General features: G+C 49.9%; 1 protein-coding gene across 1 annotated transcript; it reads right to left on the reverse strand.

Annotated features, from left to right (window-relative positions):
• Positions 1-1,808: 1,808 nt before the first annotated feature.
• LOC105878652 (phospholipase A and acyltransferase 3) lies at positions 1,809-27,714 on the reverse strand. The gene is made up of 5 exons (XM_020286415.2): positions 27,531-27,714; positions 27,114-27,192; positions 16,264-16,366; positions 11,286-11,554; positions 1,809-2,083 (listed from the first exon to the last, which is right to left on the reverse strand). Exons 2-5 carry the CDS (start codon positions 27,126-27,128, stop codon positions 1,982-1,984), a joined length of 489 nt encoding a protein of 162 aa, XP_020142004.1. The 5' UTR covers positions 27,129-27,192; positions 27,531-27,714; the 3' UTR covers positions 1,809-1,981.
• Between the last annotated feature and the right edge of the window lie 155 nt (positions 27,715-27,869).

A 27,869-nucleotide genomic window follows, 5' to 3' on the forward strand; every position in this document is an offset into this window, starting at 1 on the left:
GTAGCTGGGACTACAAGCATGCACCACCATGCCCGGCTAATTTTTTCTATATATATTAGTTGGCCAATTAATTTCTTTCTATTTATAATAGAGACGGGGTCTCGCTCTTGCTCAGGCTGGTTTCAAACTCCTGACCTTGGGCAATCCGCCTGCCTCAGCCTCCCAGAAAGCTAGGATTATAGGCATGAGCCACCACGCCCGGCCGCAATCTTTGTATCCTTATATTTTAAGTGTACCTGCTGTAAACTGTATTTCCTGTGGAATGTTTGTCTTTTATTTTGCAACTTTGGTCTCTTTATGCTTATGATTATCTACATATTTGGAATTAGTTCCTCCATTTTATTATGTTATTTCTATACATGCCGCTTTTTTATGTAATTTTTCCTCCTTTATTGTTGTTTGTTTGGTTGTTTGGTTGTTTGGTTGTTTGGTTGTTTGGTTGGTTGGTTGGTTGGTTGGTTGGTTGGTTGGTTGGTTGAATTGGACCGTTTTGTTTTACTTTCTTGGGCTTCTTTTTCCTCATTCCTTTTTTTCTCCATAATTAGTTTGGAGGTTTACACTGTATGTGTCTCCTTTACCTTATGCCATGTGACAGAGCAAGAGAGCTTCAGAAGACCCACAGTTTGAGCTTGGCCTGTGTCCGTAAGTTTGGGAAGTCTGAGAACTGGCCTTAGATGTTACATCAACAGAGCTGGGACAAAAAGAAACTGCAAAGAATGAAAATGGTTCTTCTATGGACACTGGGACATAGACGAGCAGGTGTTCATCCTGTACCAGATCTGGACAGAGCTAGAATGGAGCCATTTGTAAATCCTGTCCAGGACCCCAACAGACGGGATTGTCCCCAGACCACCAGGGCTGACAAAGGAAACAGTGGCAACCAGGTAGAAGGGAAGCATGGTTCTGCGGAAGGAAGGACAGTCGGCCCCAAGAGAACCTTTCTGAGAAACCCATAAAAGCCCCCTTCAGAGAAACAGTCACATTGAACATTTACCACACCCAGTGAGTAGCTATAAGACCTCAAATGACCAGCTGCAGAAAGTGGTACCTTCTCCCAGCCCCTCTCCTGAGGGCTCAGCAGCAGAGATGTCAATTATGGGGACAGTCACACTCCTACCCCCTAAAGTCTGAGGCAATGTTTGTACCATGTGACTCCACCATCAGGCAGAGGTGATTGGCCCAGTGGTGGTCACCTGACACAAAGATAGCCAATGGGAATGCTGAGTTCTGTGGTGAGCTGAGCCAATCAGATTCTCCCCTGGGAGCTTGCTCTGGGAGCACAGAGTGGCAGGCTGGCAGCGGGGAGAGATGAAGCCAAGCTGGCAAGAGAAGAGAAGGTGGGGATGTGGAATCAGAGATGTGAGCATGGCAAGCAGAAGTGGTGAAGAAGCAGGAGCTCTGGATCACCCAAGGGGTAGAAGCGACAAGGCAGAGGAAAGACATGGAGCAGAGGAAAATAAGGGAAGTTTTAGCAAAACTGTCAAGAGCATATACTGAGTTTCCTTATGGCAGAGGCCTCTTCGTTTTGTTTTTTTAACTCCACTGAAGATCTACAGACTGCAGCGGCTGAATCTCACAAGCCATACTGAATCTAGTTCCAGGCCAAAGGTCCTGGCTGGCTGTCCCGTGTATGGGGTCTGTCTGTCTCCCTTGCTGCCCGCGTGTAACCTGACAACCAGAAACGCCCTTTAGTTAACTGGAGTTGGACTATGTTTCCTGCAGTGCACAGACACGGCCTGCAAAGAGAAAGTGAAAGAAAACCCAGGAACAAAGCCCGGCTGTTCCCTCGACAGATTCACACCAGGCAATTCTTGCTGCATTTCCCCCAGTAAAATCCTCTCTTACTGTGCTTTATTTTATTCTGTGACAATAAACCTTACTATAAAACAGAATGAAATCCACAAACCAAACCACAAACTCTGTAGCAAAACGAGACTCCCTTCATGTATAAAGTCATGCCTGACAGGACAGTCCTTTCAACTTAATGCTTTTGTTGCTTGTTTCTTGAGAACATGACTCCAACCAGGCCCATGGCTGCCAAGCCCACTCCTGCGACGCCCGCTGCCAGGACGAAATCTCTGACCTGCAACAGAGAAGAGGGTGAGTCAGACTCCATGTCAGGAATCTGAGGACAGGCCGCACGTTCAGAGGGGGCATTCAGCTCAGGGAGCCTCACGTCCGCCTCGGCCTTCCTGGCCAAAGTCAGAAGTCAACAGACACCGGCAGGGAAAAGGGAAGGAGAGAGCCGAATGGGGAAAGCGTCAGTGGACAGAGGCAGCTGGCCTGGAGTTTACATGGACTCGATTCACCCTGTAAGTATTTAAAGTACATAAATCCTCGGAGGGTGACTGTGGAAAGGACAGGGGGACGATGGCAGGATGGTCAACACCCTGGCTGGCCAGAGGGGAGCTCTTGAAGCAAGCGTGAAGTCAGGGAGGAGTTAGTACCGAGGACTCAGTGAACCGTGGCCTCCATGGCAGCAAGGACGTGGCTGTCTTGCTCAGCGCCGCATCCCCAGCGCTGGTCCTGCCGGGCGTGGAGTTACTCTTTATGTGTTCTTTTTTTTTTTTTTTTTTGTAACAACTTGGATGGAAGTCAGCAGGCCATTACCTGAACCCCATTCACTCCGAGATTACATTCAGTAGCAAGCCCCCTACCCTTACGCGTGGGCGTACAACCAATGTACCAGACATCTGAAGAAGGGCTCTAAATTTGAAGACAGAGAGAAAAACAACCAAAAAGGAAAGCAATCTAGAGAAATAGAAACCATATCTAGAAAAGAAAATGTCTTTTTTAAAACCATCATTAGAGAATAAGAGAATATATTATATCTAATAAATAACAGCATGCTACTATAAAAAATAATAGAATATTGAGAAAATAGAAACAGTTCATAGAAAATAAAAATGACAGAAATGGCAAACTCGATAGAAAGGTTAAAACATAAAAAAACTCTTAAAAAGAATAGCAAAAAAATAAAGATAGAAAACAGAAACCAAAAATAAAAAATACAGAACAATCCAAGCAGTTCAACATTCAAATAACAAAAATTCCAGAAAAAGCTACACAGGGGAGAAGAATCAAGAGTGAAATATCAATAATTAATGAAAATCTAAAACCAAAAGATGTATTTCAGGTTGAAATGGTGCACTGAGGTCTGTCTTAATGGATAAAAGTAGACTCACACCAAGTCACACGACCATGAAATTTTAGAACACTGGGTAAAGAAAAGATGTAACGTCTAGAGCCAGGAAGAAAAACAAGAAATGAAGAAAAGATCAAGAATCAGGATGGCTTCTGATTTCTCAGAAGCAATGCTGGAAGCAAGAAGGCAGTGGAGTAATGCCTCCAAACTGCTAAAAAAACATTTCCAACTTAGAATTCTATACCCAGACAAACTATCAAATCAAGTGAAAGGGTAAAATAAAAAATAATTCAAAAATACAGAATCTCAAAAAATTTACATTCCATGCATGCATCCTTTTTCAGGAAGTTGCTAAAGAAGGTTCCACCAAAACAAGGGAGTGAACAAAGAAAGAAGAAGACATTAGATACAGAAGATGGGCCTTCCAGCACAGGAGAGAACAGAAGAGAATCTCCCTATTATGATGGTGAAGTGAGATCCTGGGATGACAGCTTTGTACCAGGTATGGAGAGTAAACGGTAGACAGAATAATGCCCCCCCGAAAGATGTCCATGGCCTAATTCCAGGAACCTATAAATACGCCGTGCTACATGGCAAGGGGGAATTAAGGTTGCAGATGGAATTAAGGTTGCTAATCAATTTACCTTAAAATAGAGAGATTATTCTGGATTATCCAGATGAGTTCAATGGAATCACAAAGTTCCCTAAAAGATGGAAGACAGAGGCAGAAGACTCTGTGTCACAGTGATGTGATGTGAGAAAGACTGGGCCAGCCAATGCTGGCTTTGAAGACATAAGGGGACTGCAAGCCAAGGAATGCCGGCAGCCTCTAGAAGTTGCAAAAGGAAAGAAAATAGACTCTCTCCTAGAGGCTACAGAAAAGAACAGCCATGCCTTGACTGTAGCCCAGTGAGACCCATTTTGGACTTCTGACCTCCAGAACTATAAGATAATAAATTGGTACCGTTTTAAGCCATCAAATTCATGGCGATTTGTTATAGCAGCAATAGGAAACTAATACGCTAGCCAATGCAGACTGGAGCAGTGACTCAAGAGCCTGGCATGCTGGGGACAGCCACTGCCATTATCCTCCCCCCCTACCCTCCCCCCCCCCCCGTGCTCTCTCTCTACCCTAAAGCAACTTCTGGAGGATGTGTTCTACCTAAATAAGGAAAAGAGAAAATAAATAGGAAACTAAGAGATCACGCAACCAGGGACATCTATCCAAGAGGAGGAAAGGAAATCCCAAGCAAGACACCAAAGGGAAGTCCCAGGACGACAGTCATGCCACTGGCCCAGGAGCAGCCAGGACAGAGAGAAGGAGAAGGGCCATCTCTGGGATGGACGTGTCCAGAGAAAACATACAAAGACCGATAGATTACTTGACGTGATTTCCCTTGTGAAGAATTGTACCGAGAGCTAATTGGATGGTGTGGGAAGAACTGACAACAGGTACAAAGAAAACTAAGCAATAAAAGGAAATAATAATTAGCACTCTGGGAAGCCGAGGCGGGCAGATCACTCAAGGTCAGGAGTTCGAAACCAGCCTGAGCAAGAGTGAGACCCCGTCTCTACTAAAAAATAGAAATTAATTGAAAATATTAGCCGGGCATGGTGGTGCATGCCTGTAGTCCCAGCTACTCAGGAGGCTGAGGCAGAAGGATCACTTGAGACCAGGAGTTTGAGGTTGCTGTGAACTACGCTGACACCAGGGCACTCTAACCCAGGCAACACAGTGAGACTCTGTCTCAAAAAAAAAAAAAAATTAGGCCGGGAGCAGTGGCTCACGCCTGTAATCCTAGGACTCTGGGAGGCCAAAGCGAGCGGATTGCTCAAGGTCAGGAGTTCAAAACCAGCCTGAGCAAGAGCGAGACCCCGTCTCTACTACAAATAGAAAGAAATTAATTGGCCAACTAATATATATAGAAAAAATTAGCCGGGCATGGTGGCACATGCCTGTAGTCCCAGCTACTCGGGAGGCTGAGGCAGGAGGATTGCTTGAGCCCAGGAGTTTGAGGTTGCTGTGAGCTAGGCTGATGCCACAGCACTCACTCTAGCCTAGGCAACAAAATGAGACTCTGTCTCAAAAATAAATAAATAAATGAAGTAATAATTATCATCAAGATAAAAGAGCCCCCTGCCCCCCTCAAAAAGAAAGGAAGCCATCTCAGTATACCACAGCACTCAGCTGTGAGCTTCGTCGTGAGTTCTGAATGCCAAGGGGGTCAGGTCTGGGCATCCTACCCTGTGCTGTTAGTTACGCTGGTACATCTCCTGACGTCACACACAGCTATGCTCAACACATTTGTGGCCCAGATATATGTAATTTTTTTTGAACCATTGAAGACTTCTAAAGTCTTCTCTACATTGGTAATATAGAAGTTTTAACAGACAGAACTCATAAGGTCAAAAGTTTGGATGAAGTTACCAAACTGAGGTTTGACTGCTGGTCAGTCTTTAAAGCTTCCTCTAAAAGGTAATTAGGCACAGGTTTGTGACAGCCGTGGTTCTGTTGGGTTAACTTGCTAGGGGACCTGCCTAACATCACTTGTTTCCAGTGTTTTCCTTGCTAAGCTCTATGTCAGGGCAGGAGAAATGGTTTGCAGATAATGGAGGAGGAACAATATGTCCCTAGTCCTTTACAGAACCTCACAGTGTGAGAACAAATGCTGATGCAACGGGTTCATACAAAAGACACTTTGTCAAGGAAAACAACAATAACCAATAACCTCACTGCCTGTGGCCATGCTTTGTACATAGTCAAAGAGTGGGATTAAATACAAGAAAGTGGTATCGAGTGCGTCCTACAGTACACACTGTATGGGGAAAACTGTCTGTGCAAGGGTCAGTGCTGCCTTCGGTGCCATCGATCATTTGCCCATTGCAAGGCCGACGGGTCCAGCACAGCCGCCGTGCTGACGTTACCGGACTTCTGACCATTCTGAAAGTGGGTTACATGGTGTGCGACACAGGTCTTAGACCAGAATATTGTGAAAGAGAAAAACTGCCCCTCATTAGAGATCTGTCTATTTTTAAGTCAGCAAACTCTATCAGACTGCAGATGTTTACCCTTTTATGCCACACAGCTCTTCTGAGTTAAGCCCCAACTCAGGGAAGTCTGAATTGCTTCTGGGAAAAAGAAAATTCTAATGTGCTTCCTTCACTTTCAGCAACGCTGTAAGTCGAGTAAAGAAGTGGAGGCCGGGCGTGCTGGCTCACACCTGTAATCCTGGCACTCTGGGAGGCCGAGGCGGGGGATTGCTTGAGCTCAGGAGTTCAAGACCAGTCTGAGCAAGAGCAAGACCCTGTCTCTACTAAAAATAGAAAGATTAGCCACGGGAGGCTGAGGCAGGAGGACCACTTGAGCCCAGGAGTTTAAAAATGAGATGATGAGGATGATCACACCACTGCACTCTAGCCAGGGTAAGAGAGCAACACTCTGTCTCAAAAAGAAAAAGAAGAAAAAGTAGAGAAGACTCTTATTATTCTGAAAGCAATTGAATTTAGACTATTAGAGGTTGCAACATAAGGACTGTTATAAGAATATTTGTATAAAAATGTGGTTTCATTTACAGTACTTTCAAAATTATACCCCATAATTTATCCAGATTCATGTAATATATGTATTGCCACTGGATACATTTTCAATTTCTATATATCTTAATATTTTATTTGACTCAGACTAGATTTCATTATGAGCATACCTTCTGGTTGCTTTTTTTTTTTTTGAGGACTATTCGGTATGAAAGCTTCTTTATAAAACCTTACTAAGGCCGGGCGTGGTGGCTTATGCCTGTAATCCTAGCACTCTGGGAGGCCGAAGCGGGAGAGTTGCTTGAGATCAGGAGTTCGAAACCAGCCTGAGTGAGACCCCGTCTCTACTAAAAATAGAAAGAAATTAATTTACCAACTAAAATTAGCCAGGCATGGTGGCACATGCCTGTAGTCCCAGCTACTTGGGAGGCTGAGGCAGGAGGATCGCTTGAGCCCAGGAGTTTGAGGTTACTGTGAGCTAGGCTGATGCCACGGCACTCACTCTAGCCTGGGCAACAAAGTGAGACTCTGTCTCAAAAAAATAAATAAATAAATAAAACCTTACTAAAATATGCCTTTTTTTTTTTTTAAGCCTAATTATTTTCAGGTAGGTGGAAAGTAGGAAATTCCTTTTCTAGAATATTCTTAGGCATATAAAGCACAAATTACATTTGAGTTTTAAATTCATTGCTTCCCTCTCTTACTGGGAAGTTAGATGAGTCACAAATATTCTGTTGAAGGAAAATCTAGTCTGCTTCAAAGAGCTTACTTAGCACAAATAAAGATAATGACTGACCGGATTCTTTAAAAGGCAAACAAAATCGTCCTCATGAGTTAAATGAAAAGGAGAATCGCTGCTTTGGCAGTAGTTACAAAGAAAAACACTGGTGGGCATTTTCCAATTTGTACTAAGTCCACCATCTCTGATGAGCTGGGGCACATGCAGAAGTTGTATTTAATTTGGCTCACAGCATGTGCGATGGTCATCACCCACCTAGGCACTTCTCAACTAGGGGCAGTCTTGTCCTCTGGGGAAATTTGGCAATGTCTACAGACGTTTTTGGTTTACACCTGGGGGTTGGCTGCTGCTGGTATCTGGTGTGTAGAGGCCAGGGATGCCTCTAAACATCCTACAATGCACAGGACAGGTCCCGACGATGAAGAATTATCTGGCCCAAAGTGTCAACAGTGCCGAGGTCAAGAAACCCTCATCCTAGACCAAGAAATGAAGGATGAAATCTTTGGAAACGGTAGAGATGGCACCTCTTTTCACTGTGTAGAATGTTCTGATTTCGTTTTCTCTGAAGGGATCCAGTAGAATTGTTTATATTGTTTCATTGTTGTGCTGTCATTGTTTTGCCTCTTTCAAGGAACGGGTGAATGGGTAAGCACACAGGGCAAAAGCCACAGGAAGAAAAGCGTGACGTGCCTAATTTGTATCGCTTCATTTTGCAACAAGAGTTGAATTATTGTTTACAAAAAGAGTAAATGGTGGAAAATATTTCTTTGTTATCTTACTATCTCAAGATTTGGAATTTTATTTAAGTACTCTAAATAGCATTTGTACCTAATGACATAAGTATTTTACTAAATTATGTGAGAATTTTGTAAAAATTCTCTACTTATAAAATTTGTGGACTTATTCTTTATTCTATTAATAAATACTGAAAGAATAATTAAAAATGAGATGATGAGGGTGTATTTTGTACATATACCAGATGTTCTTACTGTTGCACCCTGAATTTCATAGAGTATCTTATTGCTTCCCAAGGTTGTATTGAAATCCATATTTGGAGCTTATTGCTGCATAGGAGTGTGGAAATTTACCTGAAGTGGAAACCATGAACGAGTGAAAACCATGATTGGGATGCAACGTCACCACAGATGAAATCAGATTTTTTAGCTTAAGTTTCTCTGACATGCTAATATTGCCACTGCTAGTTCTATTTTTAAAAATCTATTATACCTAAATTTGCCAATAAATGTTAGTTTTCAAATTTAAAAAGACAAATAAATGGAAAATGGGAGAGAGAAGATAAAGAAATCAGAGGAGCAGTGTAGGAGTCCAACAACCTAATGATAGGAATTCCAGAGAACACAAACTGGGAAATTTCCCAGAACTACAGGGAGTGAGTTTCCAGATTGAGAGGAGTCACCAATTGCCTGGCACGATACAAGAAAATAGACCCACACAAGTGTATCACAGTGAAATTTCAGAATATGGAGGATAAAAGGATTATGTAAGCTTCTGGAAAGAAAAAATAGATCACTTACAAAGGATCAAAAATCAGAACCATTTCAGACTTCTCTACCATAAATGCAAAAGCTAGATGACAATAAAGCAATGCCTTCAAAACTCTGAAAACAATCATTTCCAACCTCGAATCTTATACCCAGCCAAACTGTCAACCAAATATGAGGATAAAATGAAGGCATTTTCAGGCACGCACCGCTTCTCAGTAAACTATTGGGGGAAGTAACTCACCAAAACAAGGGAGTAAGCCAAGAAAGGGAAAGATACGACCTACAGAGGATAAAAGCATTGATACAAGAAAGAACTGAAAGGAATCTCTAGGACGCCAGTAAAGGGAGATACCAGGATGGCTATGCATCATCACATGCTACTCAAGAGGCAAGTGTTTTGAAGGCCATTATCCCCAAGAGACAGATGTGCTAAGTGCCAGCACCCCCCCAGATTCCTTCTTTCTTTGCACCACCCTTTTAACCTGGCAATATTCAGGTATTAATGAAGTTCCTCTCGTGGCCCTGCCCACTGGTTCCCCAGAAGAAGGCTCTTATAGACTCTTCGGGAAGTCAAAGCCAGATTGTGAACCAGAGACTCTGGGAGTCTTCGCCAAACATTGACAATACTGCTCTTTCCCTACCTGGTTAGATATGTACCTGCTACTCAATTTTGATAGTGATCACCTTTAATATATATATATATATATATATATATATATATATATATATATAGTTTTGAACAATAATAACCTAATTGATTGAAAATATAAGAGGATACCCATTGGAAGATAACTAATATCATAGAGAGGAATAGGAACAAACTAACCCCCACAGGGGTGAGTGTCGTAAGCACAGGTGGTTATCAGCAGCACAAGGAGAGTTGCGAGTGACCCCTATAGGTGGTCCTGGTGAATTCAAGACCCCCCTCCCCATCCAAGCCACTGTGGCCCAGAGAGGCCAGTGGACAAGGCACTGGGTAAGCAAAGATAAACAAACAAATAAAGTGAGGACAATTCTGACTACATCTACTAATACAATTTGTTTTTTTGAAACAGAGTCTCGCCCTATTGTCTAGGCTGGAGTGCAGCTGGCGTTGTTATCACAGCTCACTGCAATCTCTAATGGCCCAGCTCCAGCAATCCTCCTGGCTCAGCCTCCCAAGTAGCGAGGACTGCAGGCACCCGCCAACACATCCAGCTAACTTTTACATTTTTTGTAAAGACAGGGTCTTGCTATGTTGGTCAGAATGGCCTCAAAATCCTGGCCTCGAGCGATCCTTCCACCTCGGCCTCCCAAAGTGCTGGAATTACTGGCATGAACCACTGCACCTGGCCCCTACTACAATTTATTAAATGCACTTTTGGAGTCTGCACTGTGCTAAGCATAAAGATGCTCTTATTTAACTCACATTGCAATCCTCCAAGACAGGCACCATCATCTGTGCTTTGCCACAGTGTAGGGAGCTTGCCTAAATCCCCCAGGGTTACATGGGCGGCAGAGGCAGTGCCCAGCCCAGGCCTGCCTGGCTCCGGGAGCCCACACTCTTGACCCCCACGCTGACCAAGGACGAGGAGGTTAGATCCCAAGAAATAAAAACATGAATGCAAGTAAACAACAACAGATCTTAACCTCATCATTCACTGAAAAAATTAAAAACCACCACATTCTTTTACATCAACAGTCCACATTAGAATTTTCTGAACAATGCTCCCACCCCAAAAAAAAGAGTGGGGAAGGGGCCAAAAGGGAGGGGAGGAAGTGAGAGAGAATGGGAGGAGAAAAAAGACACAAAGAAGAGAGAGGGCATGGCCAAAATCAGACCAGGTAAGCAGGCAAGACCGCATCCCCAGGGGCTCCGGGGGTGACGCTGGGGTTCACTAAGGCCACGTCACACAGACCTGAGCTTCACGTCCCACTTCTGCTACTTATGAGCACAGGGAAAGACAAGTACCTGGTCTGAAGGCTCGACTAAGATTTGTTTGATGAAATGAATGGCCATAGACACTTACTTGAGCTCTGTGAGCCTTAGTTTCCCCATCTGTAAGGTGGGCATCATAAAACCCTCTTATAGGGCTGTCAGGGGACACCTCAGGGCGGGGGCCAGGAAGGGCTCGGCATCAGGGCGACCCCCGGGGCCAAGGCCCCTCCGTTGGCCACTGCCCCAACCGTGCGGATCTGCGCTGCCCACCTGCTGTCTGTCCCCCTCCCTCGTCCCACCCCCACGGCAGCGTCCTCCAGGCAGGAATTCTGTCTCTGCTTTTTTGCCTGTTCCCGCCTCTGTCTCCACCCACACTGATGCCCAGCCGCAGTCGGCTGAGGGGACTGTGGGTTCCTGGGGAAGGGACCCTGGCTGAGGACGCACCTGGTCGCTGCGGGCGACTCCGTAGCGCAGCTCGTTCACAAAGTGCTCGCAGTTCTCGCTGGTCAGCTTGTAGAGCACCTCCTGCCCCACCAGCTCCTCCGCCCGCTTGACGATCTTGCTGGGAGGCAGCGGCGTGTACTTGTTGTCGTGCTTGTTGTTGACCTGGTACTTGTCTCTCCCGGCCACATCGTACAGCAGCTCCTTCTTCACCACGGCTCTGTTGGTCAGGGCGGACATCACGCTGGCCGCGCCGGCTCCCGCCACTTCACCTGCGGATCCACAAAGAGGAAACAGACAGGGGTTGGTCCTGGGCTGGGCCCCGGGGGCTCAGAGCTGGGCATCCGCCCTTGGTACCGTCCACAGAGGGCGAGCAAGATGTGGAAGAGCGGCTGGGCGTGGTGGTTCACGCCTGTAATCCTAGCACTCTGGGAGGCCGAGGCGGGCTGATCGCTCGAGGTCAGGAGTTCGAAACCAGCCTGAGCAAGAGCGAGACCCCGTCTCTACTATAAATAGAAAGAAATTAATTGGTCAATTAATATATATAGAAAAAATTAGCCGGGCATGGTGGCGCATGCCTGTAGTCCCAGCTACTCGGGAGGCTGAGGCAGGAGGATTGCTTGAGCCCAGGAGTTTGAGGTTGCTGTGAGCTAGGCTGACGCCACGGCACTCACTCTAGCCTGGGCAACACAGCGAGACTCTGTCTCAAAAAAAAAAAAAAAAGATGTGGAAGAGCTAGGCTGTGTGGCTTTGGAGAAGGCACTTGTGGTCTCTGGGCCCCGGTTTCCTTATCAGAAATGAGGAGTAGGGAAGATCCATGATTTACTCTGCTTTCTCTTAACCCACAGAAGCTGGCCTTCTACACCCCATGACACCTAAGCAGCCCTCTTTTTGATTATGTAGATATGAGCCAAGAGCATGCTCATCTTTCAGGGAAAATAGGGTGTGACCCTCCTGTCATTCCATCGGGGCTACAGCTCCTTGACTACACAAAGCTGACTGCTGCAGAAAAGGTGGCTGGGTTTTCAGGACTCCCAGCCCTCTGGGACCAAAGGAACCAAAACACACAGCTGCTTCCCGAGTTGTGACCCTAGGGAGGCCCAGTGGGTACACAGCACAGCCCTGGCCAAAGGTCCGGGTCTGGAAGGGGAAACAAAGCTCCAGAAATGAAATGACCTTGAAGAACAGGAGTCCGAGTTCAACCCCAAGACCAGGATGGTGAAGGCAGAAAGTCGGTGCCAGCAGAGACTGGGCGTCCCTCCCAACACAGCCAACCTGTACCGTGGGTGGCAGAGCACGCACTGGGTGTGGCGGCTGAGGACGTGGGGATGCACTCGAGAGGCGGAACTAGGTGCCAGGGGACATGGCGAGAGGAGGCTCCCTCTGCTCAAAGCCCGAGAGGCCCTGTCAGCATCAGGGTCCCCAGGGTGCCTCAGCAACACCCTGTTACCAAGCGGGACCAGTCTCCAACTGTGACACCCTGTCACAGCGACAGGTAATGGCAGGAGGGGCCGATCACATCCATGTCCTGCTCTGCGTGGCTTTCCAGAGACAACCAAACCCTCATCTTGAGCATGATGTTGAGATTTTTAGAAAATCCGGGGAATTCAGACTTGAGAGAAGCGGGGCAGGTGGCGCTTGGGGGACTCACCCAGGTGAATGAGAGAGGGCGCCTTCGCCGACCCGAGTTTGTGGAGAGGACGAGCTCTTGAGGCCCATCTGGGCTCGGTGCCCAGCAGGCTGGTGACACGGCTGGGACTGGGGTGAGGCCAGCAAGGGGCAAGGAGATGCCAGCCCTGGGGCTGTGGCAGTGCAGGGTCAACGCCTACGAGCGAGGCTTCCTCAGCCTGTGCTGCCCCGAGCGCGGTGGCACGTGCACAGGCTGACAGTCACAGCTCTGGCCTGACGCTGGCTCCATCACCAACCAGCCGAGAGACCTGGACATGTCACTTAACTTTGCTGGGCCAATGCCGTGGGAATCCCCAAATACACACTAGAATAAGTACACAAATACACACCAGTGTGGTCATTTGAAGTTAGTTTTAAAATAATTACTTCATTTTTTAAAAAGTTACTAAGGAAACAGTCGTAGGAAGGGCACATGGATACAGCACACAACCAGCGACTGGCATTAGGGAAGCCGCAGGGTGGGCAGTTAAGTGACAGAGTCCAGAGTCAGGCTGCCCAGCTGTGAGTCCTGCCTGCACACTCACCCGCTACGTGGCCTTGAACAAGCTTTCAGCTTCTCTAAGTCTCTGATTCTTCGTAGTAAAGGGACAAAAACAGTCCCTGCCACGCAGGGAGCTAGGAGGGCTAAGGGAGCCGGCCACAAAAGGCGCCCTCACCAGCGTCCGGCAGGGGGTGAGGGCGGCAGCGAGTCCACTGAGCTTCCGTCCAACCCTAAGCCCCGCAGTTCCTGGTCGCCTCACCTGCCCCACACGTTCCTGCGACGCTCAAAGGAGAAGATGCAGGTGGAAGCGTCTTTTCCACTGAAGGAGCGTCTGTGACAGATCCAGTGATCTGTGACACACCTGTCCACCCAGATCCCTGCCACGCCTTTCCCTGCACCCCGGTCCACCAACCACACCTGTCCAGCGCAGCCGCAGTCAATACCGGCCCCGCCAGGCGCCAGGCCCTGTCCAAGGTGCTGGCATCACTGGCGCCGTCTAGACGGCAGGCCTGCCCCTAGGCAGCCCCCACTCTACTGGGAGGGCGCCAACGATGAACAAACACGCAAAATAGGATGCTTTCAGGTACTGAGAAATGCTGGCTCAGGTCGGGCAGGCCCCTGAGGAAAGGGCCTCTGAGCTGAGGCTGGTGGAGACGCAGCCGCACCAGGGTCTGGGAAACAGCACCCGGCAGAAGAGCAGCCGGGGCAGCAACCCCAGGAAGGAAAGAGGCTGGCCCGCTTGGGGGGCAGCAAGGAGGCCGGCGCAGCTGCAGTCCAGAGACCTGAGAGGAGAGAAGAGAGAGACGACGTTCGGAGAGGCAGGAAGAGGCCAGACCACGCCAGGCCCCACCGGCCACGGTGCGGACTTGGAACGGTGTTCTACGTGTGATGAGAGTCCAATCGAGAATTTTAAGGAGAGGAGTGGCACGATCCAATTTCCACTTCAGAGCGATCACGCCAGCTGGCCGTGAGTGGACAAGAGGCAGAGACCCAGCCAGAGCTGCAGCGGGCGAGGGAGGTGGTCATCACACCAGGGCGCTGCTATGGGACAGCGAGCAGTGGTCAGGGCTGGGGCCTATGTCAGAGGTGAAGCCAGCAGGCTTCCCAGACCAGTAGACACGGGGTGACGAGGATGGAGAATGGCTCCTAGGCTTTTAGCCCGAGGAGCTGGACGGTGTCATCCACTGGAGCCTTCCATCTGGGGCAGCCAGGTTCGTGACACCAAGTAGACACCCAAGTGGAGATGCCCAGGGGTCAAAGGCCATGCAAGTCTGGAGCAATCAGTGCTCTGAGTTGAAGGTCTGGGCTTAGGAGACATGAACCAAGAGAAGGTATCGGAAGCCATGGGACCCAAGTGGGGACGAGGGAGAGGAGGAGCAGCCCACACAGGAGACCAAAAAGGGAAGGTCCCATGGGGGAGGAAGAGAGGCAGGTGCCAGGTGGAGCAGAGACAGGTCATTCAGGTCAAACGCGGCAGAGAAGCCAAATGAGCGGGGCCAGGAATGCCAACCTTGGCCCTTTGCCAGCCGGGTGAGAGCTGCCCCAGCAGGGGGCAGAGAGAGCCTGAGTGGGGTACTACAGAGAGAATAGCAAGAACGCTAGCCGGGGACACCCACAGGCATGGCTGCCACACGAACGGGGGCTAACCCGAGAAGGACGAGAGCATGGGGGGGTGTTTGTTTTGCCAACGGGAGATATTCCAGTGGCTTCTACGCCCACATGGATGACCCCATTGCCAGGGGGACAATGGTATTACAGAAGAGGCAGGCATCTGAGGAGCGAGGTTCTTATGAAAGGAAGAGGAGGGGTCCAGAGCCTATACGCAGGGGGCCTGGGGTGGGACGATGACATCTCCTCTGGTGACTACTGATGTCGCTACAGCACAGGCGAGGCCATGCGTTCAAAGTGGAGGGGTGGGGAAAAACATGGTCGCGAACGTCCAGAGCCGCCCTGTTCACAGCAGCCAAAAACTGGCACCGAGCTGACAACAAACAGACGACACACTGGGCAGAAATGGGTAAGAACGGGTCACAAAGTGTGGCATGTTCACATACGGGAAATACCCAGCACTGAACAAGAACCGCCGCTACTGCTACTCACAACAACATGAAGGACCCTCACGGGCGGGACGCCCAGGGACAGGAGCCAGGCGCAGAAAGGCAGCCCTGCGATTCCCAACACGTTCTGGAACAGGCAAAAGCAACCTGCAGCCAGAGAAACTAGAATGGCGGTGGCGGCGGCAGGGCTGGGGCAGGGCTCCCGCAGAGCCAGGAGGGAGACAAATGTTCCGGACCCGGATCCCGGTGGTTGTCACACGGGTGAATTTCTTTAAATGTCACTGACTATGTACTTCATAATAGTTATGTTATGCCCCACTTCAAGCAAAAAGTTTAAGAAAAGGGGTGGGGAATTTTCATAATTCTCCAAGTATTCTTAGCCTCAGGTTACAAATAAGGAAACCAAGGCCAGAGAGTGGAAATCCATAACCAAGTCCATCTGCCCGAACACCTGTGCTCTTTCTGGGAATCTTATGCTTAAGAGTTGAATGTGCTGTATAAAATGTCATCACATGAGAGCAGAGCTTCCCCCTTGGACACCCCATTCAACCTCTCTATGGAACCCCCTGGGGTTCCAAGAAATAGACTTTGAAAACCATTGCCCTACCCCAAACTGCCTTCTTATAACACTCACAAGCACAGCCAGTCAAGGAGCAAGGAAAATGTGGGGGTCACACGTTACCCACCACTCCCTCCATCCCTCCTCTCTTCCCAGCCCCTAGGCCCAGCACGGTGGAGGCCCCATGTGCCTTACTTGGGGGTGCCAGGTGGACCACATATCCATCGCCAACATAGATGGCCCAGTGTCTGTAGAAAGGGCGGAAAATCTCAATCAGGTCTCCGATCTCCGGCTCTGGCTGCAAAACCAAGAACAGGGCTGTTAGAGGTGGCAGGAGACCTTGGAACCTGGGGCAGGGCTGGGTCAGGCGGGTGCAGCTCGGCGGCCCCCACCCCTGTCAGCTCAGCAGGACGTGTGTCCTGAGCTCGGCCCTGCCCTCTGGTCCGACGCCCGCCTGACTCCACAAGCCTGTGCCCCGGCCCTGCAGGTGCAGGTGCAGGTAGGGCGCAGGGCGCAGACCCAGAGGGTTTCTTCTTTAGCTGGAGTCTCCGCCTGACGGTGACTATTTCTAGGAATATCATTTGTTGAACTCTTACCCGAGCCAAGCCCTCCGCTGTGTTCTACAGGGCGGCTCAATAAACCCACACAGCCATCCTAGGAGGCGGGCGCTGTGATGAACCCCATTTTATGGATGAGGAAATCGAGGCCGAGAGAATTTGTGCAAAGGACCAGAGGCCGCGGGATCCGGAGGGCGCCCCACGGACACTCCGCAGCCCGGCCCGGGCCCGGGAGGGAACTAGCGGGGGTCTCGGGCGGCGACGCCCCCCAGCCACTCAGCCTGGTGCCGAGGGGCGTGAGTGCGCGTGCGTGCGAGGCTGCGCGGGACGAGCACGGTAGGGGGCAGAGTGCGTGTGAGGGCGGGGAGTAGGACAGGCACTGCGCATGCTCCCCAGAGCCCCGCCCCGTTAGGGAGCAGGGGGCGGGGCTTGAGCGGACTTCAGAGAGGTTCGAGACCACGCCCTCCCACGCCGTGGACGTCCACTACCCGACCCGTGCTGAGTGCAGGGGGTGGGCAGGGGGCAGGGACGGAATCCGAGGTGGCACGCTTCTCCGGTCCAGGCCAACCTCCAGCCTCTGTAAGGAGCGAGGACGCCACCCTTTGGACACCTGGAGACAGAGCCCGCCAAAGCCTGGCTCGGGCCGTCCGCGCTTGCCGGGCCCACCGCAGCCCGGGCGGGACGAGGCCCGCTGGCCCGGGAGGCAGGGCCCCCAGCAGGGCCCACGGGCCGCTCGCTTATTATTCCACAGAAATACTAAAACTACAAGCATGCACCATGCATGCCGGGGGGCGGGGGGGGTCTTTCCACGAGAATGTCACAGAGACTGTCACGTTCCCTTTTTGCAGCACACACAAGTCATCTTCCAAAAGGAGGGCGCCCGGTTCTTACCGAGAGCCTGTATCAGAACCACGGACAACCGTCACGATGAGTCAATCCCATTTGTTCTCCCGAATAAAAGAAAAATATATATTAATATTTGGTCGGAGTTAGGTCCAAGGCCAAGGGCCCCCAAAGGGAATTGAACCAGGATCTCCCTAAACAGGCAAGGACGGAAAGACAAGGCAAGGCCCGGCCCCGGGGGTTGGCTGTGATTGGAAAAGGCTCAGCCGGACAACAGCACGGTGACATCGGGCAATAGCAGCCCGCAGACGCCAGGGGCTCGCTGTGCTCCAGGCAAACATCGGTGACAGGGACCTACACACGGAAACGTGCTGCGTTTACAAAAAAAAAAAAAAAGTTTATCACAGTGACAAAAATTAATTATTATAACGCCTTAGGCAGAAAACGTATTTAGTTATCTACACAGGAAGAGTGAAAAATGTCATACCCAAACAGCTACCTACTGCATGATTCCATTTATATGTCATTCCAGAACAGGCGTAACTACAGGACAGAAAATTAATCAGCGATTGCCAAGGGCTGGGCATGAGAGACTGGCTGTCCCTGAGGAGAGGGACTGACTACCTGGGCCAGGAGGGAATTTCAGGATAATTAAACTTTCTATACTGTCCTATATCTTGACGGTAGTGATGATTCTGCAATGGCATGTATTTATTAAAACTCACAGAACTGAACACACAAAGGGTAAATTATATCTTATTTTAAAAAAAAACAATTTTTAAAAACAAATAAAAATTTAAAATAATATTTTTTAAATGGACATCTACAATTTGGAAGGAAAAGAATTTTGACTTTTTTTTTTTACACTCAGCCAAGTTGTCTGTCCCTTGTAAGGGAAAAAGATACATTTTCCAAATATGCACAAGCTCAGCACTTAATACCACCAAGGAAACTTTTTTTTTTGAGGCAGCGTCTCGCTCTATTGCCCAGGCTAGAGTACAGTGGCATCATCATAGCCCACTGCAAGCTCAAACTCCTGAGCTCAAGCAATTCTCCCACCTTGGTCTTCCAAAGTGCTAGGATTACAGGTGTGAGCCACTGCACCCAACCAAGGAAACTTCTCTTTAAAAATAAAGTAAAAAGAGTGGACTCACCTACGGAGCCCTATGTGCTAGTTAGAAGCAAGGACTCACTGTTCCAATGGCAATGTGGATAATCTCTAAAACACAGTGCCGAGTGGGAAAATGAGGGTCAGCTCTATAGTGCCGTGCCAGTTACATAAATTAAACATACTTGCAGGCAAAGCTACAATGCACATCTTACAGGAACCACCCTGAAAAAGTAATCTTTAAAAAGCAACAATGACAAGCTAAAAGTCATACACACCAAAGGATGCATATTAAACGCACCAGGATGGTGGCCACTGGGGAGACAGACGGAAGTAAAGAAAAACGATTAAAGGAAACAAATACATAAACAAACACACAAGAGAGGGGTCTTTGCAGGGACCAATGAGGACAGGGTACCAGGAACTGAGGATGGGAATAATTCGCCCTCTCCCACTAAGATCCAACGAGAAAAACAATTACCGGATGATTACCCATAAGCCAACCCGGCTGAATCAAAATTAAGAAGGCAAACTCATGTTCCAAAATTGGAAGCATGAAACTACAGTCGTGGGCCAAGTGTGGACCTCTGCCTGTTTTTGTACGGCCTGCAGGCTAAGAATGATTTTGACATTTTTTAAGTCGTTGGTGGGGTGGGGAAGTCTAAAGAAGACTATTTTGTGACACATGAAAATGACGTGAAATTCAAATTTTAGTGTCCGTAACGGCTGCCTGGAACATAGCCTCGCTCATGCACTCACATTCTGTCCCTGCTGTTCTCTCGCTACAACAGCAGGATTCAGTCATTGCGACAGAGACGCCATAGCGAAATCCAAAATGTTTACTGTCTGGCCTTTTACAGAGAAAGTTTGCCAATCCCCGTTACAAAAGAACCAGCTGCAACCGGGGAATGGAGCTCCATCACGCTGTCAGCTGGTTCTGTGCGGGGAGCCAGGCTGGGGCCGCGGTCGCCCTTCCACACCAGCGGGAGCAGCCAAGGCTCTCCCACGTCCCCGCAGCACACGCACTGACCATGGCAAAGCCCAGTCTGTGCCCACTGGATTTCAGAACAAAAGTCCTTTGTCCCCCCACAAAAGCAGTGTTACAAAGAGCTGTATCACAGCCATTTTCCTTAGCAAGCAAATTGAGGAGCAATTTCTGGCCTCTGAAATTTATATTGGAAAAACCAGCCAAACAACCATCAGTAAGGACCACTTAAGCAAATTATCCTACATCCGCACAGACATACAGACGTTGGAGAGAGCAAGGTGAATTCACATGAGCAGAGGTGGAAGTATGCGTTAAAAAAGCAAGTTGGGGCCGGGCGCGATGGCTCACGCCTGTAATCCCAACACTCTGGGAGGCTGAGGTGGGAGGATGGCTCAAGGTCAGGAGTTCAAAACCAGCCCTAGCAAGAGCGAGACCCTATCTCTACTAAAAAATAGAAAAAAATTAATTGGCCAACTACAAATATATAGAAAAAATTAGCCGGGCGTGGTGGCACATGCCTGTAGTCCCAGCTACTCGGGAGGCTGAGGCAGGAGGATCACTTGAGCCCAGGAGTTTGAGGTTGCTGTGAGCTAGGCTGTTGCCACAGCACTCTACCCTGGGCAACAGAGGAAGACTCTGTCTCAAAAAACAACAAAAAAAATTTCAAACATACAGTTTGAATTTCCAAATGTTCAAAGTTGAAGGAAGTTTATTTAACAAACAGCTGCATACCCACCAGAGCATGCTGCTACATACTGTGTTTGCTTCGTCGCAAATATGTGCATCTACTATCTATTCTTTCCTCCCATATAATATCTTTAAACTCTTTTTTTGTAATTGAAGTGATTGAAGAGCTAATGCACTGAGGGAGTCAGGGCAATGACAGGGCCGTGACAACAGGACAGACGCGTGAGGGACATGCTCTAATTCTGTGCTCCAGAGCCGGTTCCTGACTCCACGCCTGTAGCTTGCATCCCAGCCGCAGCTGCAAGGTTGGAACGCAAGAGACACACAGTGCAACTTGGGCTTTAAAGGGTCCCTCTAGCCGCTGTGTCGGGAAGGGATGGCAGGCAGCAGGCGAGGAGGAAGGAGAGGACCTGCTGGGGGGCAAGCACAGGAGCAGCGATGCGGGCCAGACCAGGTAGAGTAGGGGACGGGATGAGAAGTAACAGATCCTGGGCCTTCCTCAAAGGTACAGCCAACAGGCCGTGCTGAAGGAGCAAGGTGGGCTGTGAAGGAATGAGGAGGCACAAGTCCCCAAGGTTTCTAGCCAGAGCCACTGGGAGGCTGGCATGGGGCTGGCTGCAGACAGAGCGGGCTGGGGGACCACCAAGTCCTCGTGCCTGGGCTGGCTGCAGGGAACGTCTACCCGGCAGCCAAACTAGCAGGCTTGGGAAGCAGCTGCACCCATGAGTCTGGAGCCCAGGAGAGTGGTCTGGGATAAGGGACACCCACCGTTATGAGAACAGCTTCTATTGGGAGTTGGAGGCAAAGCCTGGCTGAAAGGGGTTTAAGAGAAAATGGGAGGAGAGGAATCAGAGAAGCTGTAGAAGAGGCAGCAGCTGGTATTTTTGTTTAGGTCTTGAAAGATGAGAGAGAACTTGTATGTGGTAGAGACAGAATTCAAAGCCAGATCCCAGGACGTCCGAATCCTGCACACTGTACTGCAGGCAGAGAAGGTGGTGGGCAGGACATGGCCTTTAAGGGGCTACATGGAGAGCCCCTTACATGAAGACAGGCAAGCAGGGGGCAGGGAGGAGAGGGCAGGCGGGGCAGAGGGTTCGAAGGAGCAAAACCACTGTGGCGAGTGGGAATCCCGGAGTGCTCCTGGGATTTGGTCGGAAGCAGAATCCATGAGGTGGCGCCCCGGCCTGGTATTACCATAAAGTTCCCAGGTGATTCACCTGTGCAGCCCAAGTAAGAACCACAGGAGACGGCATCTGAAGCAGAGAGAAGGGGTAAGGCTGAAAAGTTAGACTGAGATGGGTGGTCACGCCTCACTTTGCAGGTGGGGAACCTGAGGCTAAGGGTGATGATGTCACTTGCCCAGCGTTGGCCTGGAAGTGGCAAAGCCAGAATGTGAACCCCAACCTCTTCCTCACCCCTGCAAGGAGGAAGGAGACAGTCGTGCCCTACAGCAGATTTCACCCCTCTCCAATGGCAGTTGCGTCATGCTAATCCACGTTCACGCATGTGACTCTGATTCGGGGCAACACCCCCAGCTCTGGGCACTGCACAGGGCCAGGGAGGGAAGCGTGGGCACTTTTAGAACAGTTTTCAAGCCAAGGGTTGAAACAAAACAAAAAAAGAGTGTTTTCCTTTCACCCAAGGCCATGCAGGAAGCATTCCAACCCACACACGCCCATTCGCCTCATCAGAGTTTGAGGGCTTGGGTTTTTTATGAAATATTTCAGGAATACAAAAATATATATATACAGAAAGTAGGATAGTGAGCACGACTGCTCTGTTTTAAATCAGGATGGATTTAATCTTCAGAAAGACCATAGTGATTACACACTTAGGGCTCTGTTTATATCCTGGCTACTTACTAACTGTATAGCCTTGGACAAATTACCCAGCTTCTCCTGGCCTCAGTTTCCTGGGCTGTAAAATGGGGATGATTATAGAACCTGATTCATGGGATTATCCTGAGGATCGAATAAGCGAATACCTATAAAGCACCCAGCAAACAGGAGCTGGTGCAGGGGAAGCGTTCAGGAACTGGCAGTTTTTGCTGCCTCTGTTCCCAGGCGGTTGTTATTATTTTTATTTGGAAAGGTCACAGAATACTCGAAGGAGCAAGCTGTAAAACCAGTTGGAGATACTGTTGTGAGGTTGTGAAACCCAGACTGAGACCAGTTCTTCTCTGTGTTTCCCCAAAACACAGGCTATGGTGACCAGAAATTCCTAACCTCGCCTGCCCCTTCACTTCTGACGCTCTGGGGGAAAAGTCTGGAAGCTCAAGATAACAGGAAGGCCTGAAGTCCAGGGTGGGTGTTGAGAAAGGACTTCTTGGCAGGGAGTTGAGAGTTTTAGTGCCAAAGTGTTAGGAAAAGGAAAAAAACATGAGGATCTGGGTGGGTCCCTCTATCTGAGGCTGTGTCCCCAGAAACAGAGCTCAGCCCACCCACGGGGGCCTCAACTGAGCCCTTCTCTGCTCTAGTGCTGTGTGACCTTCAGGAATTACTTAACCTCTCTGAGCTTTCATGGTAAAATGGGGCTAAGACCCACCCAGCAGGGTTTGTGTAAGTAATAACTGAGTTAATGAAAGTGAAAGCTGTCAAACTACTTAGGCCTGCAGGAGGGTGGAGACCCTGTGCTGCAGGCTGGGTGGGTGCAAAGAGGAGAGGAGGCCTGGCTGCCCAGGTTCCCAGCCGCAGGCCCAGAGAGAAGGTGGAGGAGGAATGAATAAGAGCTGGCCTGCCAAGTCATCCCTTCCCCAACTGCCATCCTGTGCCCTGGGCTGCTAGCCAGTCGGGGAGGGACAGGAGCAGCGCCAGCAGGGATCGGGCCGAGCCTCAGCAGCCCCAAAGTCACAGGCATCCTGGGAAAAGGAAGCAAAACTCATCTGCTCTCCCGGGCTCTCAGCCAGCAGCCCCCAGGCCTGTTCTCCTACATGGCAAACCTCACCCCTCATGGGTCAGAACTGCCCCGACTCACGTAGAATTACCCCACCACCACCACCACCAGGCACCAGGGATTTCCACATGTTCCTGGAATCTTTTACAACAGCCCCTTTTACAGACCAGGAAACTGAGCTCGGGGGAATTAACTTGCATAAGGTCTCAGAGCTCCCCGAAAAGCAGTGCCAGGATTCCACTGCAGACCTGCCTGAACCCAAGGGCCAAGTTCTTCCCAATCGACTAAGTAATTCGCACGAAGGTACTGACGCCCAGTAACAGGAACGCCTCTGCTCCCGTGGTGGGACTTGCCCCAGCGTCACTGCACGCCAGGCCTGAAATGCCCCTCGTTCACCTGGAAAACTCCTCATCCCTCAAAACGGGGTCAACATCTTCACTCCTCGATGCCCCCCCCCCAGACGCCCCGGCAGAGAGAGTGGCTGCTGCCTCCACGACCCAGCTCTGTTACCAGATGACTGTAATTGTGGAGCCCGACCCATGGGAAGGAGTGACCAGTTCCCATGCCCAGCCCGCCAGCTGGCCTTGAGCAGCCCAGGGCCAGGGTTCCAGCTAATTTGCCAGCACCCAGCCTGGCACACGCAGCCTTCTCAGCAGAGGTCCATGGCCTAGAGGGGCGCGCCGCTTTCCCCTCTGAGCCCCTCTCAGCCTGTGGCTCCTGCAGAGTGGGGCGAAACCCTGAAGGGCCTGAAGCCCCCACTGCTATTTGAGCAGGGTCCTCCCTTCTCCCCTCCGCTTTGCACCTGAGCCAGCTCTGCAGGGATGCGAGCACACTTGGATCTCGAGGCGGTCAGCCAGGTAGGGAGCCCAGACCCAGAGAACAGGGAAGGCCCATCAATTTCCTCATGTTACGGAGCCTCAGTTTCACTTTGGGTCTTCGCTTCCTCAGCAGCAGCTGCTCAACACGCCACAGATTCAAGGATGGGGCAGGTGTGGGGGGAAGGGAAAGGCCCCGGCCCACTAGTTAGTTCTAGCAAGTTTGAGCCACGCAGAGGAAAGAAAGAATCAGCCTGGGAGGCCACCCAGCCTGGCTGGACTAAAGGGCTCAGGGAGCTGGGGACTGAGCCTCTCCCATTCCAGGGTGGCTCTGGGAGCTGCTTCAGCAAACATTCATCAGGCCAACACAACATGCCCAGAGTGGGGAGGTGGGCCCAACCCCCACTGCAGACAAACAGGGGCGAGTTGTCTGTAGAAAATTTAAAAACGATAATAAAACCCACCAAAAGTCACTCTGCTTTTTATTATTACCATGTGCTGGCCATTCATGTCGGTGACAAAATACTACTCCCCCCAAAAGATATCTCATTGGTCTAAATTCTAATTGCAGAAATTACGACTGAGATTTAATAATAAACATGTGAACCTCCAATGAGCACATTTTTATTTCTTATTCTTTTAAAAATGTTGTGTTCTACATGGCAGTTACATCAGAGAACACAGTTACACAGTCAGTTCCTGACACATCAGACTGAGCCATGCATTGTGTTTCCACGGTTGGTTCCTAAGAACTCGGAATCCAGCTTACTTTATACAGTTTCCGTGGCCAGTTCTATAATCCTACATTTTCCTGTGTTTAAACAGAAGACAAAACAGTCTCCCTCTCAATGCCAAAAGAAACTAAAAAAGCAATGTTTGAAAGCCTGGATGGTTTTCACCAAGAGCTAGACTCTCTTTCTAAAGCAATGGATTAAATGTCAACATTCGCTATCATCCAGTCCTTTTCTCTGATCTTTGCAGAAAAACAAAAACTTGGGGAATTTTGCCAAATAAAATAAAAACTTAATGAGGAATTTTCAGAAGTTTTAGTGAAACTGTTTCTAATGTAGAGATATTTAAAAGCTGCTAGAACTTATTGTTTTTTTAAATTTTTTTGCTTTTTGTTACTTTTATAATTTCTCACTCATTTGTTCTGAAGAACTGATCATTTTAAAAAAAGACTTAAGCAATATTTCAATGTCTGGAATTTATTACGAAATGGGATTTTGATAAATCTCTGCCACACTAACCCTAATGTTTAAGGCTTTTCCTAACTTTCTGTCTCTCTGCTGTTTCATGCAAAAGCAGCTTTTGAAATAAAAATTAATAAAGTTTTTTTCAATCAACTGTGAGCAAAGATGGATTGGTAAATCTAGCTCTACTGAATATTGAACATGAATATGCAAAGAACACCAATTTTAACACAGTCATGGGCAACTTTTCAGAAGTTTCCAAAGCAGAAGTTGTAGTGCTATTATCATTCATTACTGAGACCAACCTATAAGGAAGAGTAGGCATTTTCCCCTTTTTCCCAAAAAATACATCAATGCAATTAAAGCTTTTTCCTATTGCTGCATAACAAAGAAGGTGGCTAGGGGGTCCCTGTCCTCCCCCCCTCTCTGGGGGGGGGCAGCCCAGCCTCCAAGTGTTAAAGCCCTCCTGGCAGCAGCACTCACTATTTTAAAAAGAAGGAAAGAAAATGAATTATAAATAATATTTAAAGAAAAACTTTTTCCGGCCGGGCGCTGTGGCTCACGCCTGTAATCCTAGCTCTTGGGAGGCCGAGGCGGGCGGATTGCTCAAGGTCAGGAGTTCAAAACCAGCCTGAGCAAGAGCGAGACCCCGTCTCTACTATAAATAGAAAGAAATTAATTGGCCAACTAATATATATAGAAAAAATTAGCCGGGCATGGTGGCGCATGCCTGTAGTCCCAGCTACCCGGGAGGCTGAGGCAGAAGGATCGCTCGAGCCCAGGAGTTTGAGGTTGCTGTGAGCTAGGCTGACGCCACGGCACTCACTCTAGCCTGGACAACAAAGCGAGACTCTGTCTCAAAAAAAAAAAAAAAAAAAAAAAAACTTTTTCCATTACTTTTTCCTGTTTTTGCACTATCACATTTACTTTATTTTTCAGTTTTTCTTTTTCTTACTGGCACGATTACATACATGAAGTTCAATAAAAGAAAATGTTCACTGTGCTTTTTTCTGGACATTATTACTACTATTCATTTCACGATTATCACTGAGAATAACGTTGTCAGATGGAGTAGAGGATATTAAAAAGTAACCACTCCAGGAGTCAAATATGCCAGATACACTGTGCCACCAGGCACTGCGTAAAGCTCTTTGTATGGATTCAAATATGAAGCATTACGGTGATTGTGAATTATGGTTGAGCACTCACTGTGTGTGCGGGGCACTGTTCTGAGCACTTCTTAAGTATTAAGTGATATAACCTTCATGCTGAGGAACAGTGGACTTGAACTTGACCAAAGTCCTGCAGCCAGGGGCTCAGTGGGAACACAATCCTGAGTGTGTCCATCTCAAAAACCTATACTCTGAACCCCACCCCCGCCGGCCCTGCACCACCCCCACCCCTGCAGTCCTGCCTGGGGGAGGGGAGGCATTTGTCAAGCCCCAGTACTATTTCTGAACCATATCAGAGGTTAGAAAGAGGAAAAGCCAGAGCTGGGAATGTGCAGGCAGGGCTGGCCATGGCGTGAGTCATCTGACATCAAAAAGGCCCCTGCGTTACTTGGGGCCTGAGGCTGCAGGTCCAGCCTCTGGCATTCAGCACCAAAAGCCGGTCCCCTGTCCAGGTTGGACTCAGGAGGGCCGCACCCACCTTGCGTGGAGAGACCTGGCCCCCGCTGCCTCCCTCCCGAGGGTCCCGTTTCCGGGGTGGGGGGCGGCCTCCAAACCAGCCCTGGACAAGGACTGTGCCCACAACTCCAACAGGTGGCCCTGGCCGGGACAAGGACTGCGCCCACAACTCCAACAGGTGGCCCTGGCCGCCCGGGGACGCCGGACGCCAGCAGCTGTGGGAGGTGCGGTCCCCACGTCTTCAAGGATCCTCTCTCCAGAGTAAAGTCAGGCTCGGGGACCAGGAGCCACCAGCACGACACGACCCCGCCCCCGCCCCCGCCCCCACACTTACAATGGGCGCGCGCATCTTCTTCTGGTGATGTGGGCCTTCGGTGTCAGCCGCGATCTCGCTTTACCAGCTGCGCCAATACCTGAGGGGTGGGAGCAGGGATTGAGCATGCCATTCACAGGTAACCGCGTCCCCAGGCCCCCAGCAGACGGTGGCTTGTGGCGGGGAGAACTTGGGGTGCGTCTCGGACCCCTCCGGGAACAAGCACCTCACACCCTTCCAGTGTCTCGCCCGCCCCCTCCCCGCTCCCGCCCTTGGCCTTGAGCGGATGGACCCCTTGCAGGGGGCAGGGCCCGTGCGCCGACGACACCGGACACCCCGACGGCGACACCCCCGGCGGGCGGGCCGGTGCCCGGGCTGCTCCTCCAACGACTTTACTCTCGCCCGCTCAGCTCCTGCGCAGCCTCCCAAGCGTCTCACCCTTCTCCCGTCCGTCCGAGAGGAGCGCGCCCCCCGCCGCGGCCGCCCGCACCCCGAGCCGCTCTAATGGCCGCGGAGTCCGGCCGGCGTGAGGTCACCCGCCCCTCCCCGCGGGGCCGGCTAATGGGAGCCGCGCAGAGCTGCCTGCCCGGCCCCTGGGGACCGCGGGACGCCGCCCGCGCCCTCTGGACCGCCTCTCCCCACGCCCCCCTGCAGCCCGGGTCCAGCCCTGCAGGCCCGCCTTCGCCGCCGCCCGCGCCCTCTGGACCGCCTCTCCCCACGCCCCCCTGCAGCCCGGGTCCAGCCCTGCAGGCCCGCCTTCGCCGCCGCCCGCGCCCT

Source organism: Microcebus murinus, chromosome 4 (genome assembly GCF_040939455.1).
Source record: "Microcebus murinus isolate Inina chromosome 4, M.murinus_Inina_mat1.0, whole genome shotgun sequence".
Lineage (NCBI taxonomy): Eukaryota > Metazoa > Chordata > Mammalia > Primates > Cheirogaleidae > Microcebus > Microcebus murinus.